Raw genomic sequence first — 20,919 nt, 5'->3', positions numbered from 1 at the left:
TCATGGTAATATTGAGAGCTGACAAATCAAATATATAAAAAATCTATTAAAATTTTTATGGTCCAAATTAAACGTCAAATTTTCCGATTTTATTTCCAGTTTTTTTTGTCTAAGTTTTAAGATTGATTTTGATACTTTTTGTGATTTTAAAATAATATCGAAAAATTTAATTTGAGATAGATAAAAATTTTAATAGAAGATTTTTTTACCTAATTAAGTTTGATTGAATCTTCTATATATTATTTTTAACATTGGCTAAATGCTTGTATAACTCTTTGCAAAAAATTTTTATGGTGAATCCGTAATCGAGTATTCGAAAATATTTTTTAAAATTCCATAGCATACTCCGGTTCTACAGTGGAAGCATCGTAGCCGGTGAATGAGACGGAGACGTTCCGGGGTTCCGCATCGCATTTCTTTCCAAATGTACTCGAAAAGGACGCAGTGTTTAAAACGTCAGACACATTTTCGAGAGCAAAGTGCTCCAATGGCGTAGCGAAACAATTCCCTATCTTAAAGAAGAGGATACGTTTTAACGAAAGACCTCTTACGGTTTCACATTACTCTCACAAATAAATGCATCATTGTGGATTGCTTTCTCGGTGTGTATCATTTTTTCTTTTTCAATAATTAAAAATATTATATTGTATATTGCTAGATATACCAGTGTATATCTTTCTCTCCAAAATGCTTAGAAGCACAGCTAGAACGACGTAATCTCGCCGACCCCACGCTGCTAATGTGCTCCCTAATTTCTGAGACTCGTGAGCCGCCTTTCTCCGTAAGTTATGTGCTCGCAGAACTTACCTTCTGCACGGTGTGAAGGCGTGTAGCCGCCCACTGCAAAGCGTTTTCCATTTGCCCAGTTTCGTGAAAACAGGCATAGCCATTAAAATGCGACCACTTGTAGATCACGTCATTGTTACGTTTATAATACAGTACCACGAGATATACAGTTAACTGAATTTTTTTTATGCAAGATTCTCTGATGAAAAAATGTAGAAATTACATTTTCTTATTGCTCGATAATAAAGTTTTTTCGCGATTTGTATTAATAAATATTTATATGTTTTTAAAATAGCAATAATATATAAATCATGTGAAATTTGAAAAAGACATACTTAATTATTAAAATTATTATTATTAATTATAATTATGTTTAACAAACATTATATTTTGCTTAATTTTTCTGATTTTATTTTATCATAATTATGTATTTAACCACGATGTATTAGTCGTTTGTAAGTATCTATAGAATGAATCAATCACTTTCTCTTTAACTTAAGAGAAAAAGGTCGACATGCAAAGATGTCTAATGAGCTTCCGTTAGTAAAATGAACTAATACAGGGAAATGTATGTAAAGCGGCTTGAGTGACAAGCTCAAAGCTAAAACGCGTGTAATCGCTAATGGAAATAGCTATAATGCGTGTTATTGATAAAACTAATACTAAGTTTTGCCAACGCGACATACATAGAGAACTATTCTATACGGGATTGCGACGTGATTCGCAACCCTATCGGCTTAAGGATTAACTCGTTTCAGCGTTCCAATATCGGAGCATCATGAGACCTGAAAATTCGTGCATATCGCCAATAATCGTCGATGGCGTGTGAATTTCCTGATATACTGGACTGGCGAACCTGTGGATTAAATTTAACAAGCCACTAATGAAATGTCTAGAATAAAATATTGTTCCTTCAGGGATAAACGATTTAAGATTAAACAAATGGTGATTATTATTTTTCAAACTGAAATATGAAATTTGACATTTATTTAAATTTTTTTTCACTTCTTTCAAATTCACGTTATACTTATTTTCTCTTATAGAAAAATAATATTAATATTTTTACAATAAAATAATGTTTCCTTAATAAAATTTTCATTATAGTTTAAAATGAAAGTGATTAACTTTTTCTGAATAAATGTTTTGTAATATATCACGTTCGGATAATATCATGTTAAAATAAAGTTAAAATAAATGAATAATTTAAAAAATGATTTAATATTTATTGTCACAATAATAATAAAAAATGGATACATAAACAGTTTCATGCTTTAATACATATTTATACAATTTAGTTTGTATTTTTTAATTATATAAGAATTTTGATATGGAAATTATCAACTTTCTCATAACAATTTATACAAATGCTAAAATTATTCATCGAACGTTTTTTGCATTGAGTGAATGATTTATCTGCATCGATAGCAACTTTGAATAATTTTATAGACATTATTTTATATTAATTTATTCATATATAATACACATCATTATTCTTAAGATTTCTTTGGACAAAATGCGCAAAGATGCACAGACGTTCGCCTACCCGAACGAGTTAGTGAAACTATTCTGAAACAAACAATAGTTAAATCGATATTCTCGAATATCTCCGATTTTCGAAAGCGTTTAACTAGAAATTAAGTGACATGGCCGATACGGACTTGGACTGACCGAAACTCTTGATTATTGCTACGTCATGCACGAATGTGATCGCTCCTGTGTGATGGTGTGACGAAGTGTTTTTGGCAGGAAAGTTCCCTGGAACTTTCGTCAGGGAAGCGTCAGAATGGACAACACGAACATACGACATGACTGCCAGTTCATTCCGCACTTCGCCAATGTGTCCGCGGACAAGTTCGAATTAGCAAGCGCACCAAGTTAGGGAATGCCGATTGGTGGTGGCTCGCTCTGTTGCACGCTTCCTCGCGAGAAGAGACTACGGCCATACAAGCATTCACGTTCGGGTTCACTCTGGTCACACTGAAACGACAGAACCACCAAGAACAAGAAACTTCATCTCTGAGCTATGAACTTTCGCGATCAAGAGAAGTAGAAATTGTACGCGAAATGATGAGAATCTCATAAGAACATGCGGAGGATTTTATAAAAATAATGGAAAATAATTTCATAAAGCAATGATATTTGACTTTATATTTAAAATAATAAATATACGAAATATATATTGCATACAACGGACATCGATTTTAAGAGAGTCATTTTTGACAGAAGTATCGCTTTAAATGATATTAAACGTGACGTGAAGTAATTCGATTACTCGATATACAGGATAACGACGATAGCACGTCCGCGCTTAGTGAGGTATGGAAAAATCGCAATTCATAGCCAAAGTACGGAGGTATTCATATTGCGGCACGTGCATCGGACTGCCGTGTTCGGTATGCTAGTGCATCTTACGCGGAATTTGATTCAGGTATGCCGTGCAGGACGATCGCGTGTGACGCCAGCAGCGGTACCTCGAAGCTGTTGTCGAATCGACATAAAGGGGCCCTGCTATATCATAATCCCCTTCAGCTGCCAAATCCTGAGGACGATCCCATCTACGAGAGCCCCGACACTCGACGCTGTCTCGTAGCTATGAAAGCCATTGTAGAGAGTAGAGGGGACACTCTATTCCTCGATTGTGCTAATCGCCCTTCTCTTCGTCTTGCAGCTACCAACCAAATTGAACGCAATAAACACGTGGATAGTTCAATACGGACATTTGCGCGATAACAACAGAGCTTGTAGTTAATTCCTCCTTCACCGTTTGTGCGATAATCTCGGTGATTCTTATTTTTTATTGAAAACTTCAGTTCTTAATTAATAAAAGTAATTATTTGTCTATTATATATATATATGAACGTTATGATCGGATGTTAATAATGTAGTCGACAGATAATTGCTCAAGTTTACAATTAAGTGAAAACTTTTATGGATGGAAATATTTTAGAAATAATAAACATAATTTTTATTCCGGAAATAAAGTCGGACAGTGATTGAATAATTAAATGCCATAAATGTAAGTTTTTAATTCGCGATTTTATTAAGGGTACGAATATTGAGATTTTAATGTCACAATATAAGAGAAATTTAAAGTGCTCTACGAGTACGATTTATCGTTTAAATCTTTACGCAACGTTCGTTCGTGTGTTTATCTCTGCGACCCGCGAGTTTTCGCTGTCCATGTTTCTCGTAACGCGTTAAAAGCAGCATGCACCGCATTTTCAGTCCGCGTCCTTTGCGGCTCGTTTCATCTCGCTTAAATTTAATTCTGCATTCGGTGCCCTTTGGTTAAAGTTCCCGAACGCGATTCTGATGTCATTAACCTGATGCGGTCAATTTAACGCACTACGCCATAACTTATTTTGGCCACCTGTAAAAAACAAGACAAATAATTTTTATTAATTTCATCCTTTCTCCAGCCTTTTGTTTTTCGTTTATTTCCATCGCTAAAACACAATTATATATATATATATATACTATTCTATGTCTAAATGTATAAAAAAAATTGTCATTTCTTTTACGAAATGGCTTAAAAGTAGAGTAAAATGTTTCTGGCAAATGAAGGAGACAGATTGACGTATTGTAATATCTCCTATATTTTTACGAGAGAATATACAATGCTGGTATAAAAAAGGAAAAGCGAAAAGAAGAGAAGTCAAAGAGTAATGGGATATATTAGGAAGAAGAATGACAGAGGAAAAATATAAACAGACGAATCTAGCGAATGGAAGTTATACTGGATGGAAAGAGAAAGTGAGGAGGACAGGTTGTGTGTAAAATAAAGCATTGCATTATATCTTGACAGTTACATCACACATTCTTTCTAAGAAGAAACTAAAGATAAAAAACATTCTTCTACGATAAAAATTTATAATTATATTTTTATTATGCTGAGAAAAGCGTAGCGATAATGCAAATCTCATGTAACGGAAAGATAAAAGATTGGAGAGGACTCGAAGCGAACGGGAGAGCGTAAAAAGATGGTGATAAAGAATTCATTTGGCGTTTTTCGTCACCGCATAATATGCCTACATGGCGCGTCACTTGTACAGGAAGCGATACGCGTAAAACATTTGTCCGCTTACTCGGGATTGGCGCGGATCCATCTGCGAGACTCGATTTTACTGTCGCGAGAAATGCAGCGACATTCGACGGGATTCGATGGAGCGCATTGCCCGGATAGCTCTACCGGCCGTCTGGATTTTGGGAATGCCGCCGGACCTAATCTCTGGCAGATCGAGCGGATAGCTGGTAGCGCGACCGTCCGCGAATCAAATCAATCGGTGACAAATAGACTGAGCGAGCGAGCGGGCCCTCGTCTTCGACGGTATAAACGTTGCCATCGAATCGCTCGGGCTCGATCGCCGAATCTGATGGAATTTGATGGAGATTTTGCGCGGTAAACGAGGAGCGATTCCGCAAAACTCAATCTCGCTGCTTACACTCGTTTCGAGAGTGCGTTTCGGGCCGGCGATACCGTCGTCGCGCACGTGATCCGGAAAATAGATTCGAATAACCGATCGCACGGTTAATTCCTTTTTTTTCCTCGATCGGAGAGAAACGTCATTTCTTCCCTCGATTAATTGTAATCGCTGCGCTCAATCTACTTTTATATATATTTTATATACATATATATATATATATATATCTTCAAATCTCTCCATTCAATTTTTTTTTAATTATCCACCCGTGCAAGTTTATTTCCGTTTGAAAACTTTTAATCTCTATCATATGAATATATTTATATGAACTACATAAATATAATGGTGTGAAATTGAAACTGCATCGTTATTTTCTAAAATATAATATGTAAATATATTATGGAATATATTTACGCGCATAAAATATATTTACATATTATATTTCAGAAAATAGGAATGCACAGAAAATCAATAGTCAATTTGTAACTTTTAATCCGACATAACGATGCAGTTTTAATTTTATGCCATTACATTTATATAATCTATAGAAATATATTTATATATTACAATGTTTACACAATTTTTTAAATATTTACAACAAACAATACAGAATTACTACAGTTATTTGTAAACATTTAATTTTGCAAAAAATGTTTTAGAAATTTAATAAATGCAATCTCGACTGTGTTGCAATTTGACGATTCGATGTAAAATCTCTTAATGATGCTTCAAATAATAGATTACTTTAGTTAGATAGATACATTTAACAAGGGATTTTCGATTATCTAGTTCGAGGATAACTGCTGGAGATAAACAAGAGGTCAGGATACGTAAACGCCGATAATATATCACCGACAAAGTACCGTTGAATTCCTTTGCGAAAAGATGCCCATCGATCGATGCAATTCGTAGAAAATGGAGACTGTTATTTATAGCTTTTTGGATGAATCTTTTGATCATACTGAATCGGCTTTACATCGCAGATTAGATCCTAGCTTTGCGAGATAAGCAGGAACTAGTGAGATAAAAATGTAAGCAAGATAAAGAATGGGATGCTATGCGAAATAGCGACATATTTGTAAAGTGTGCTAAATTTATTCAATGTGCAAAATTCAGCTCTTTAGAAAACTATTGCGCTTTCGAAATATCTAACATTTACGACAAAAATTTGAGATATACATATGTTTATATTTTGATTAAAAAAAATTAATACAGAAAATATATTAACAAAAATACAGAAAATATATATAATTTATATATAGATATTCACGTGTCAATAATATTAAATAAAACATTAAATTTTAAATTTTGTCCAACAAAATTTTAGATTTTTTAGATTATTAATTTCTAGTATACATATATACATAATACTTATCCTAATTTATAATTTAATATATAATTTAATTTATAATAGATAAATATTAATTTATAACATTATGTACTATATAATACTTTGCAAATATAATACGTAAATATATATTATAAAATATATTTAAGCGCTATATAATATATTTACATATTTTATTTCCAAAAATAGAAGTACAAGAGAAGTAATGGTCGAACTCAATGGTTGAATGAGATTTAATTTCTGTCGAGTCTTGCTTATCTTATTAAAACACTGTTTCGTTCTTATATTAGTAAAACGCGAATCAAGCGCGCAGGAGACAACATAAGAACTTCCGGTTTCCAGTAAAAATATTGTCGTGTGAAAGAACGAAGAATGATTTTATTTCAACGGATGGCTTTGGAGTACTATGTCAATTTTATGTAACAAACAAACCGAACTTGTGTAACGAACAAACTAAAACTATGCGCTCGAACAACTCCACGAGTTTTTGACATTTTCTTTTCTCTTTGGAATTTTTCTGTTCTTGGTCCGCTATCTGGTTCATCTCATCACCTCGCTTGATGAGAAAAAGATTTTCTTTGCTCTTTTATGTTATATATAATAAAAAAAAAACGCGCGGAAAACACTCATTAAGTCTAGCATATACTTTTAATATGTCTACATATATTTTGATGTGATATTATTACATGTATAACAAAATATATATTTTTATGTGTAAGAATTAAAACAACATAATTTCAAAAGTAATAATAAAATCTCTTATAGTATATGTAATATTTATAATAATATAATAATATTTAATAATATAATAAAGAGATTTTTATATCTAATGTTTGCCGGTTTTTTACATCTTAATTATAATCATAAAAAATGCTTTGTTAATAATTATTATAAGTCTTTAGTTATCTAATTGAAAAAAGTTCTTAAAATATTTTTAACTTAAATTGAAGAACAAAAAGGTCGTAAAATTCAAATTACAAATGTTCCCGATTCTTTAAATTCCTTCACTTCTTATGTTCAAACGCACTAAAAATTTGATATTGGATTAAGTTTCTAGGCAAAATTGGATAAAGATCTGGAACAGCCAATAGTTTTGTAGGTCATGCGAACGTTAAGCGCAGATAAAGCTAGATTGCTGCCACTTTAGCTTGTTAGAGTCTTTACTGTTAAACGTATCTACTATGTAATGAATGAGAGAATGTAAGAATTGTTTGACTATTCTCAAAACTTGTAGTTTGTTCCCTTTCTTTGAAATTCTACTAGACAAACTGTGCGCGTTTCAAACATCAGTCTGAAAAAGAAAAATTAACAATTTTGTAATTTACATATATTGCTGAAAACTAGAATTATATCATACAAGTTGCAAGCTAATAATAATTAAAAAATTCCATATAACCGTCAAATATGATTTTTATGACATAATAATATCAAGTAATAATTAAAAAATTGCATATAAGCGTCAAATATAATTTTCATGGCATAATCATATTATCAAGTAACTTGACTAGTTAATTTTTCAGATATTATTCTATTAAAGATACAGTCATACAGCTTGATATTTGATATTTTGAGAGTGTTGGAATGTCGGAATAACTTGTATAGCATAAAGAGAGCGAAACGAATTCATCCTTTGACAAACCTTCGTTAGCTTTTCATCGTCACTGCGCCGGGGTTCGTTTAAAGGATCCCGTCTCCGATTTTCCATCCTGTACAGACAGCGCGTTGAGAGGGAAGATCTGCTCATTAAGGTCTTAGTTAAGCAATTTTGTTCCTCCGTCTGCAAATATTTGTGTTTTGTTTTTTTATTTAGAGAGAAAAGAGAAAGGCAGAGTTTCTTATATGACAATAATTACATTTCTTCTGAGATATGTATAATATATCCTTATAAAAAATAATATATATATATATATATATATATATATATATATATAAACATATCTTTATATTCTCTTATATATTTCTTTATTATATGTCGTATTATACATTCATATTTTTATTATACATTTTTAAACTCTCTCTTTCCTCTTTTTTTTATGAAACATGAAGTAAACATGTTGCAATTATTTATTTGTTGCGGATTTGATGTGATATAATTATTTGTAGTCGTTAGCAAAAAATTCATTGTCCATAAATAAGTTCTATTGCGCGGTTGGAAAAATATATTCCAAATTTTCCTAATAAATATTCCTAAATTTATATATATGTGTATATGTATATATGTATATATATATATATACATATTTTTGCTCTCCATTGCCGTTTGTAATTTATTGTTCTTAATTTATATTTAAGAGAGCACTGATTTCATTTATTTATTATATATATATATATATATATATATATATATATATATGTATATACATACAATATTATCTTCTTATTATACCTATATTATACATGTGTGATCTTTCTTGTAGAACATCTTATTTAAGAACATTCTCATTACTATAATTAAATTAATTTTTAACACAAAATCCAATTATAGGCGAGTATAAATAATTAAATGTTATCTGCTTAAATTGCAAACTAATTTTAAAACTAATATAATAACTCTATTGATTAAATAATACACACAAACATATATATACATATGTATATATATGTTTGTGTGTATTATTTAATCAATAGAGTTATTATATTAGTTTTTCTACAAGAGAGATCACACATGTTAAATAGAGGTATAATAAGAAGATAATATCGTCTAGAAATATCTTAAATTTGCAATAATAAAATAGGACAAGTATATCTTTGGAAATTAAAGCAATATAATATTATCGATGAAATTATTATTTTTCTATTTTTAACGAAATTTTATTAGTACCGTGTAAAAAATTGTAGAGTTTCGTGCATAAATAATGTTTTGTAAATCTATAACTTGTCTTAATATAATCCTTTTTTCTACAACTACTAAAATTTGATAACAGAATAGAATATATAATTAAAATACATAATAGATAAGAGAATAGTCGCTAATAACATATTATTTAAAAAATACAAATTTGAAAATTACAACCGTAATTTCTTCAAACAATTGAAATGTGTCAGTAAAAATTTCTCAAAATATAAAACCGAATCGAATATTAAATTGCCAATGCTGTAACAATTTATTCACAGATCTATCATAAATAATAGTGTAATATTATTAGCCATTTTTAATTTTATAGGCCGACATTTCACATAGACATAACCATACATATATGCAGAGGAAATTACTTCTTCAATTTTTCTTTTTGTAAAAAAAAAAAAATGTGACTGTCTCGCCTTTCTAAAAATATCTTTTATTATCTTTCTTTAACAGATATAAGCTTACATCATAACAAAATATAATCTATGTAAAATTGTACTTCAATTAATTATTATTTCGCCAATAATTTGCGATTACCAGACAGAGAAATCAAAGGTGAAACAATCGAAACCACAATAGGATTATAAAATATAATCGGATACGAAATGGTCATACTAATGAACCTAATATCATACATTAAAATAATTGCTCGTACAGATTAAATGGGTTTCATTAATTCAGTCATTAATAATCAGCATCATTATCATTTCACGCATCATGATTTGATCGGAGAATATCAAAATTGCAATTTTTAGCAGATGATTAACCAATCTGTTTTGCTGCGTCGCAAATGAATTGGGAAAAAATGCAATTCATCTGAAAATGCAAAAATATCTCCGCAAATGCATGACTATGGTAAATAAAACAGTTATATATACACGAATGTACAGAGAAATTAGACCACGAGAATACAATATGATGAGTTAAACAAAAATACAGACAACAGTGGAAACTATTCTTGCACGAAACGTAACGAAGTAATAAGAGATCCACTCGCGAAATTGCTACGAGATAATACCCAATTTTGTCAAGTAAAATTCTGGGAAAATGAAGATAACTTATGAAACGTATCTAAACGTCCGTGCAGTCAAACTGCAAGAAAATAGGAATGGGAACGAGAAGAATATATGTATAGACGCGAGAGGACACACTTGAATAAAGGCCGACAGTTACTAACAAATGCTGGCACCGGAAGATATAAGTTTTATTAGAACACGTTTTCTACTCGCAAGATAATGATTATAAAATTGACATATAATGAATGCGTTTCTTTTCGCAATTAAAAAATTATTAGCCAGCCAAGAATTATTTTATAATTACTTAATATATAATATATGATGAGAGTTGTTCGTATATAATTTGAAGAAATACAAGATTATTGTGTGTCTATATATATATATATATATATATATATATATATATATATATATATATATTTTTTTTTTTTTAAATCTAACACAGTAGTGCACTGGTTATTTAATAATTTTTAAAACAATTAATTTTGATTTAATATAGACTTTTTCTCTTTGTATATATTTTAAAGGCTTCTTATTATTATTGATGCTTTATAAGCGAATTAAACACAGTATTATGTACACAGAAATGAAGACAAATCTAGCGAATTTCTCAAGCAAAATTATCAAGTGAATTTTCTCTTCCGTAGCTCATATATATTCTTTGTGGATCATTAAACTATTTTAAGAAGTTACGCATTGTCAAGTTTTCCAGATACTCGGATAGCATCCTGATTTGTAGCCCAAGTTTATATTAATATGCGATTAAACTCTTATCGTGCGCATAGCTCTATTGTGCCAGAACTCTTTTCTGCAATTAGTATCCAAGATGATTCATTTCCGTAGTTATTCCATTAGAGATAAATAAAATGATATTGCTTTTTCAGAAAAAAAAAAATATTGTTTTTATTAAAACAGCATAAATCTTTTTTCTCAAAAGATTGAAATAAAACTATTTTCCAGTTATTCTTGTAACGCGAGACAAATTATTATTTAAACTATGATTAAAATCTTTTTTATATTTTTGATGTATTTTATATTTCTATAATTTATATGTGTCTTACATATTCTTTTACTTGTAATGTCAAGACTTCCAGTTTAATCTTCAATGTTTATATCAAAACAAAATTGTTTAGAAATTCATCAGAGAATCTTATTAAAATTAAAGCCGTGAGTTTTAAGACTCTCTGCATCTACAAATTTGCTACTCAAGATCAGTACCGATTTCCTAATAGGTAAAGCAAAAGATAAAGTAAAAAGAGAAAAATATTTGAAATAAGAGAGTTGCTGGAGTTGTTCCCACGTCACGTAGATGCCTCACGAACTTACAGAGCGCTCGATAACACGTTCTCCAAATCCCCGATAGCTGCAACTTTGGCTTATGTTAATACGCGATTAAATTCTTATCACTCGGCGGACCGTAAATGAATCCAGTCGGCGAATTCCGGGCACGTCCTAGTTTGGTGCTCTCGATTCGCCAATGGTGTGGATTCTACATCGAGCACTGCCAAGAAATGCAGGAGAAGGTCGCCTCAGTAACACCGAGGCAGGGTCGGTTTCAGAGGCGTTAAAAATTGCTCTAATAATGTTAAACAAGGGATGTTTGGCAATGTAAGGGGTATTTGAGATAATTTATAATTTCCTTACTACTACTCGAGATTCTTATTATTTAGAGCAGATATTTTCGAAAAATATACATATAAAAGACAGTGTATCAGATAAATAGAAATATACTATGTACGTAAGATAAATAAAACACAATGTTTTCAATACATACATAAAATAACACGACTTTATCCACGTATCGTCTTAACCCAAAAAGAGATCTCAAATAAAAGTTTGACGTTCAAAAATTCAAGACGATGAAAGGGGATGTAAATTTTACCTTTGCCTCTCGAGATACACAGACAACTAAGTCCCGGTCCTGCGCCGGAGGCTGAGTGACACGGGTCATCGCGAATATCGCAAAAAGGAACAAAACGAAGGAAGAAAAGTATCGTGCAGTACTCTCTTTCTCTCTCTCTCTCTCTCTCTCTCTCTCTCTCTCTCTCTCTCTCTCTCTCTCTCTGTCTGGGCGTGCATCACCACACTCACGCTAATTCACAGTGTCGAAGCGCGACTGGGCGTTCATTACAATTTTAATTTGCATCAATTACCAAGATCTCCATCCTTTTCCCTCCTCCTCTTCGTTTCATCTCGCCCACTCGGCGACTGTAATTTCCCCCGCCTGGAATAACCGGGCACACGATTAAAAGCTTCCTCTCTCTCTAGTTTATATTGAGAATTATTCGCAGTGTGTTCGGCTAGATAGAATGTCAATCCGACTGCGCTGAATGTACATTTACGTGCATGCGAACCGTAGTACAATGTGCGAGTGAACATTTCGCTGCAAAAAATATATCTGGAAGATAGATGTAAATGCGCGCAACCGCTGATTAACATTTTGTAACGTTGATTAGAACTTCACTAACAAAATTATAATAGTTAATCGGGAAATTAACATAATTCATTCGGCTTTATTATGTGCATATCAAAATGATGAGACCAACAAAAAATTAAAATACTACCATAAACTAATTAGTGAAATTTATATCAATAAAATATAAATGATATTATAATTGCCAAAGTTAAAGTAATTATATAACTAAAATTGCGAAAAAAGTGTTTAAATTATTAAGCAGCAAATACTCGTGCAAAGTTTTCGCGCGTTAAGTTGGAATAAAAATTTAACGAAGAAAACAGGACGATATCGATTTTTGCATTTTTCATGCGTCACTTCTTATTGAAACACTAGGATGTTGTTCTCTCTAGCAGTCGCAAGGCGACTATTTTACAATTTGCACCGGTATAATGGCGGAAACTTTCCAAAAACCGGCTATGGAATATATTCGCCATTTTAGAAATTATTAAAACCGTGACGTCCGGTTGAAACTTCGCATTACCATAAAATAAAGCAAAGACCATGTTGAAAATTATTAAAGCTCAGAATGTACTACTCATGACGCTGGAAACGCAAGTAATGGAAATGTGCTGTTAATAGCGCTGCAGAAATGAAAAGGGAAATAACAGACATTTTCCTACTTTGTAGGAGACACGAAACATAATTTATCGTGTCATATACATGCACCTATCTAGAGATTACATTTACGCATAGTGTTTTCGTATATTGTCTCCACGTGTAAAATGTATGTATCATAATGTGAAGGAAGACTGATCTTTAATCTTTCATATGCGTTTTTTTTAATGCAAATTTTTCGAAGAAGAAAGAGAAATTTAATTATTAAAATATAAGTATAAAAGGAAAATTAAAAAAGTGTAATTACTATGGTTATGACTGTGAAATTGCGCGAAAATGTTATTGCCACAGTGACAAATAATATTGTCTACTATTCACAATCGCCTGCGAAATGATTGTAGTTTATAACTTCAATAGATTGAGGTTCATATAAAGTATACCAAAAATGTTACATATATTTTAAAATACAATTTTTATTTAAAGTTTTTAAAGTTTTGACATTTTATTACAGCAAAAATTTGAGATGGATTATTATTTATACCGTTATTCTTTAATCTTTACATACACTGTTTATTATTAATTTTATTAATGTACAAAAATATTTTGATATGATAAACTAATCTCTATTTTTTTGATAAAAGAATAAATTAAATTTAATAAAGCTAACACTTTTAAAATAACTCCATGTTATCTTTTACATGATAAAAACCTATCAATATTTAAACAATCGCTACCTCTCTCAATTTGACCTCTCGTGTCGGCTATTGACACGAGCTGCGTATACGCGTTTCTGTATATAGGTATAATGTTAAAATAACGGAGGAGGAAAAAGCACCGGATGTGCATATAGCATAATCAATGGTATCGTTATGCGTGATCAGTATGGATCGATGCATTCAGAACGATGCACTTTTCGGACTATAACAGAATTCGATACTATCAATTATACACAAAGAGGGAATGATTTGCTATCTATTCTATCATTCTCGTCTCTTTATGTTAATGTAGGTCTCCCCCGATCAGATTTTCTGCTAATTTATTATTCTGTTTGAAAGTAAAATTCGAAATTAAGAAAGCGTTTTAAATGTGTCTTTAATATTTAAACTGCCAACAACATGAATTTTGAGAGTCTTAAAATAAAAATTCATATGTAATATATATTCTAAGAAAGATGTATTTTTTATTATATGAAAAAATAAGAGAAATTATTATATATATTTTAATTAATATTACAAATAATATTTATACAACAATTATATCAATAAAGTATAAAACAATTATTTATGTTTATTATTTATATTATTTATTAATATAATATTAATTAAACTATAAAATGGTGCCCATTATTTTAGATAATAACAAAAAATATATCTCTTTTAGAATATATATTACATACAAATTTGCATTATTGTAAGTTTTCTTTCTATTTTCTTTTCTGTATTATTATTACGTGTTTTTTAATATTGTTTGAATAAATTTAATAGATATGCGTTTTATATTTTGTAATAATAACAATCAGAATAATATAAATTCGTGTATAAAAAGTTGGCGCAATACACGCTTCTTTCTATTATTAGTTCTCTTATTATTAGTTAATTCACCCAACCGACGCGACGCGACGGTGCAAATTTCGTAAATGAGGGACTTTGCCGGGCTATTTTCTACGGCAAATACAACGGCTTCGGTAGAAATTTTTTGCTGATATAAACACGAAGACGCTCATTTAGGCATCCCTTCTGTTTTTCAACTTCTACCCTTCCTACCTATCTAACTCGTACAATTGGCAAACCCTCTGGTACACGGATTCAGTTCTCTCTGTACTGGTAGTTTCTGTAACTGGCGCATAACACGCCGCCAGTTGTACAAGGCGCTTTTTATCTATTAAGCAGCGACGCGTCGAAATTAACTTGCGACCGCCGACGATTTGAAACACCGAGAAAGAATTAAATTCCTGCGATCGCGATCATATTATATATATTGTATATATCGCTGGTCAGCTGAACCGTGTAGACCCTCGATATTTTCGATTCCACCCGCGCCACGTAAATTGTCCCTGTAATATTTTTTTTATTCCTTTTTTCCGAAAGGGCGCCTGCCTGAATAAACATCGCACGATCAATGTTATCGTTATTATCGTCGCCGATGGCACGGCAAATGCCTTTTGCGATATTTTCTCCTCCTTTCGATGCTTTATATTTTGTAGCACGAAGTATATCTGTATACGGTGTTGCCGACGTCGAGAAAACGCACATACAGTGTCTTCCTCATTTTTTTGAATTAACCTTTGCAAAACTTGTAAAATTTTTTAAAAATATTTACTGTGTATAAGGACTCTCGAAGGACAATTTTACAAATTTTTTTTCTTTTTTTTTTTCAAACGAAATTATTTTAAAGCGGATGTTATCATATTATCGCAAAGCATAATAGATAAAAAGTTCCTTGCAAGATAAAAGATTTAACTAGTTTTTATCAAAATTAAAAATAATAAAATATATATAATCAGGCTCTCCTATTGTCAAAACAGTAAAAAGTAAATATGGCTAAAGAACCACGATGTTCAAGCTTTTAGTTGGTTTAATTGCGTTATTTATTATAGTTTTACCATTCTTGACATAAAATGACGTACATTTTATCAGAGACGTTCTCTGATAAAATCGAGAGATATGTTTTAAAACAATCAAAATTTTTATTTCTTTTTTTAAATTTAAATGACAAAGATTTATATATAACATATTAAATTCGGTTTTATTTTATTGTTTGCTTTTGAATATAAAATATGACACTGTGTGTGCTATTTTTTGACATTACGTGTGATTATAACACTGAAAATGGCCAAAATCATACGGGGCAAAACGTATGTTTAATTTATATATTTAATACATTAATATAGAACATACTTAATTCTTTAACCCTTTATATTTACTTTTTATTACATCTAAATTTAATTAAATATTATATTAATAGAGACAATAGATCATTGTTGACGAAGATTGCAATCACAGCATAATCAATTCGCAGTGTGCCGTGTTGAATCGACGACGACGACGACAACGACGACAAGGACGACGTGCGATTCGCGTGCATCAGAGTCGTAGGTGAAAAGCCAACCCTTAACGAGACGCGACCGCCCGCAGCGATCGCGAAACGTCGCGTTGTCTTCCGCGTAATGAATACGGAATTGAATAACATGCGGTTGTCGGCATGTGCGACATTCACCACGGACATGCCACTGGATGGCTTCAGCATCCGGCTGCTGCTCGCTTATCCAACTGTTCAGGTGAGATTGTCACCCTGTCCTCCACGCTTTATCGCTCTCGAGGATTTAATCGAATCTCGATGATTTTAATCGAAGCGAATTTTTCCGTGAAAAACGCATCCCTTTCCGTTTCGCATCGCGAAAAGCAGCGAATACTCGCGTTCACGTTTCGCGTCCGCCTTTTGTATTTAGATGCGTTTGTACGTCAAAGCCCGTTGGCTACTGGCTGTTACTGTTAAATCACGCCAAGACTGCAAACAAAAATTTTTATTTTTCCTTTTCTTCTTCTTCTTCTTCTTCTTCTTCTCCCTTTATGATACTATGTTTTCAATTTTTACCGCCAACTTTTTGCGCGAGAAAAATCATCACGTAAAACAAACATAACTGATTGTGAATAAAAAATAAATGCAAGCCACTGCTATCGTTTTATTTTGCTTCAACGCACGAATTCCTGCAGCAGGAATTAAATAACAGGAATTTGCATTGTTTCTTGCGCTCATTAAAACAGGCGGGTTATTTTACGTTCCGTGCATCTCACAGACTAACGCACATCTCTGTTAGAGAAGTGGCCGCAATGCTCTGACAGTTCGGAGAAGTGTGAAATGGAGAAACCGCTGTTACGCATGCTGTCACGTCACATTACGTTGCGGGATTTTGACATGATGGTACATTATTAGAATCCTGTGATATTGTTGTCATTTAGTTAAACGTACACTTCCTCCAAATCACATTAGGGGGGGGGGAAGGGGCGTAATTATAATATAAACGTATGCGTCAAGCATTTAGCGTTAATACATTTCAAAAGAACAAAGAATTTGCATACATAAAAAATTGTGATAATGAAATGTGCTTGAATCTTTATAATAATATAAATAATTGTTAACTTTGTGTATTTTAATCGCGAATTTATATTTTATACGCAGCGCACTAAATCCAATTTAAATCGTTTCGGCATTTGTTCAAAAGAACGATAAGTAATGTAGAATCTGCTTTAACATGTTGAGATAAATTTTTAACACGTTTTATGAAATGTTACAAACGGCATCTTTAACGCGCGGCACATTTATTCAGCATGCTGCGAATTTATTTCGAGCTGCCTGAGCCCCATGTGTAAAGAAATATGCTTGAAAAATACCTGGAGAGCGCGTGAGAGCTTCAATTTCACGTTTACCTCTACCAAATATTTATCACGATATTATGTCGGGCATCTACAAACGAACGTATCACTTCTCGCAAAACAACACTCACCCGAGGATTACGCTGAGATTCCTCAATCCTTTTTTTCTCTCTTCCTCGACGCATATTGTGCGGGAAGAAAAATTCTCGGACATTGTCGCCGCAGGCGTTGTTGCAAAAAAAAAAAAAAAAAACTGTCACCAGTTGTAACACAACGATGAGCTGCTGCACCATCGTTGTTTCGACAAAAAAAAAACCCGACATAAACTCGTTCCGTCTTCACTTCTGGATCAACGATAATCTTCATGCGAGGAAGAGATGTGATTATGGAAAATAATTAAAAATAATACATATAGAAATTGAAAACATTTTATATGTTGCACATTGTGCGTGCTTGTATAATTTTTTTAAGCAGATTAAAACACATATGAAAATTTTATTATGACTAATAAACAGTGCACTGCAAACCACGCTCTTTTTATCGGCTTAATTTTTCAATTTATTAAATAATAAATTTATTAAATAAAGAAAAAAAAATCTATAATTTAAAGTTACTGATAATCAATACACATATACATATAATCTGTATTTACTAAGAATATATTTAATTTATATATTTAAAATTACTTTATTCTTTAAGTACTTTATTCTTTTTTATTTTATATCTAATTTTATATAAATTATTTTTTCTCGTATTCTTTTATATAAAAGAATAAATGATTTTTACACTCACTCTTAAAAAATATATTGTATTAAAATAGAAAGAATTGATGAAAAAAAGCTACGATTATTCTATTAATTTGTTCCTGTAATTGTGTTCTGTATTATTGTTAATTCAATATTAACATTCCTTTTGAAAAAGTGTTGATATTTTCTGCGCGTACATATTTGTAAATGAGTGACAGTGTGAAGGTAAATATCAAAATCAATTAAAATCAATCAGAAGTAACAATATCTCGAGAACCATTAATTCTTTTATCAATTCTATTTTAATATACAATATACTCATATATAAATGTATATAAAGATAACTTATCTTTTTGTATTATAGAAGAATAAAAAAAGAATTTTAGATACATATTATAAAATTATAGAAGAGTAAAAAAAATATTATATATTGACGTGTATATATTAACATTATATATTATATATATGTATATATATGTATATATATATATATGTATATATATATATACTAAGAAAAAATATATATAATTATATATACAAAATAAAAAAATAATTAAAACAATTTTAAATATATAGCTTTTCTTTCTTTCTTTATATAATAAAATGAAACAATTACAAGCTCATATAAAAAGCGAGCGCTATTTACTAGTGTTTATAAGAAATTATTTTCGTTTTTTAAAAAATTTGGATATATGCGAAATAAAATTCTTTATCAAATATTTATGTTTATATTTATATTTCCATAAAAGAATAAAGAAAACGATAACAAACTTTTAAATACTTTTAACAATAAAAGTTTTCGATTACTTTTTTTCATTAAATTCATTGAATTATTCTTTGTAATTTAAATAAGATATATATAAAATCTTCAAACTCTTGCAATCACGCAACATAGGAGAAAAGCAATCTTTTGCCAAATTAATAATCAATAAAACCGCAGAGAGAAATTCTATTATTTTTAATTTTAATTATCGAGAGAAGGATTTTAGTTCTATTTTTTTGTTTATTTAAAATTAACGACAGAAGAATTTAATTGTTGTTTTCGGTAAAAGTTACTTTGTTTTTCAATGTTGTACGGATTTTAACGATGAATAAATATCCGAAAAAAATTCTCGCGTCGAAGGATATAATAATGACCTTAAATGATACCTGCGTAAAGATATACTACATATTACACACGTACACAAACGTGAAGTTGGGTTGCGCACGTTTGTGTAACGTGATATGTCGCATGTGTTAATGGTACTGGACGCGGCTTGAGGATGACATTAAGCGGCAAGTGCAGCGGACTGTGCACTGTCATCCCCGTTGAATATCATCGGCATGTGTGATGACTATATCGTACATATGCGTAGAATCACTCTCGATCCATCTATACAGATGAATCCTCCTACCTTGAAACCTATCGGTTATTTCTTTCACTTTTTCGCCTCGTTTCCGTCTCGTGTTATCCGAATGAAACGCTCTCGGTTATCCGGGGATCGCAGCTTTGTTCTATTCTTAATATACTTGTACTACGATGATGACCATTAAGTTTAATAACATTCTGGTGATCGCCCTGCGGTTGCTATTAGCTATACATTTGCATAAACGCCGGAGCAATTATTTTGCGAAGCGCGATTATGATGTGCCGCTATCGATGCGCAGGCATTATAGCTATTCGATTTTATAACACGCACGACCCGTTATTATAATCAACGCCTGTATATAACGAAAACTCATGCTCGTGTAAAGCAATTAAAGCGTGTATTAATTGGATTCGCGATTGCGCGCAAATATCCGACTGGCTAGGATACTTTTAGACCAAAATTGGTATTTTTCTGCTTCGCTGCCGATAATAGTCAAATTATTAGGCGAAATTATAATATTACATATACCATTTATTACAATTACATAAATAAATAAACAGGGTTACGTGAAATGTTCATTGAGAGATGATAATCGAATTCTAATCCGAGAAAAAAATGCTTGTAATTAGATGTAAATATTTAGAATGTATGAAAAATCTGATAATATATGTAATTTTATATAATCGTATGTATAAGTCCATTTTTTCTCAAGAATTGTAAGATAAATTCGAGTCTACTTTTCAGATATCCTTTGCGACTGGTTTTCCTACCCCAATTTCCGACACTTTTCAATGATGAAGAAAGATTTAGAGTATGCACACATTACATCACGTTGTTCAAAGCAATCCTAGTTAAACCCTGTCGTGACGAGCGATGCAAGCACTTCACCGCGCGACGAAACTCGATAAAACCGATCGGGAAATTTAATTGGTCGCCACCCACCGCTTTCTATTTCCGCACTATCGTTACGAAAAATCGAATTCCCTTTTCCGAATATAAATTTTTCGTCCAAATTTCCCGAG

The 20,919-nt window shown here is 31.4% G+C and overlaps 2 protein-coding genes across 2 annotated transcripts in view; both read left to right on the top strand.

Moving 5' to 3' along the window:
* The window catches only part of LOC140671784 (neural cell adhesion molecule L1), a 151,543-nt gene that overhangs the window by 24,330 nt on the left and 106,294 nt on the right, over positions 1-20,919 (top strand). The window lies entirely within an intron of this gene.
* On the top strand, positions 3,105-5,189 carry LOC140672042 (uncharacterized). The gene is given in 6 exon segments (XM_072903835.1): positions 3,105-3,131; positions 3,215-3,295; positions 3,298-3,396; positions 3,398-3,530; positions 4,839-4,975; positions 4,977-5,189. Coding segments are annotated over 6 exon segments (690 nt in total).

This window comes from Anoplolepis gracilipes, chromosome 12 (genome assembly GCF_047496725.1).
Source record: "Anoplolepis gracilipes chromosome 12, ASM4749672v1, whole genome shotgun sequence".
Classification (NCBI taxonomy): domain Eukaryota; kingdom Metazoa; phylum Arthropoda; class Insecta; order Hymenoptera; family Formicidae; genus Anoplolepis; species Anoplolepis gracilipes.
This window is presented reverse-complemented; position numbering and strand designations above follow the sequence as displayed.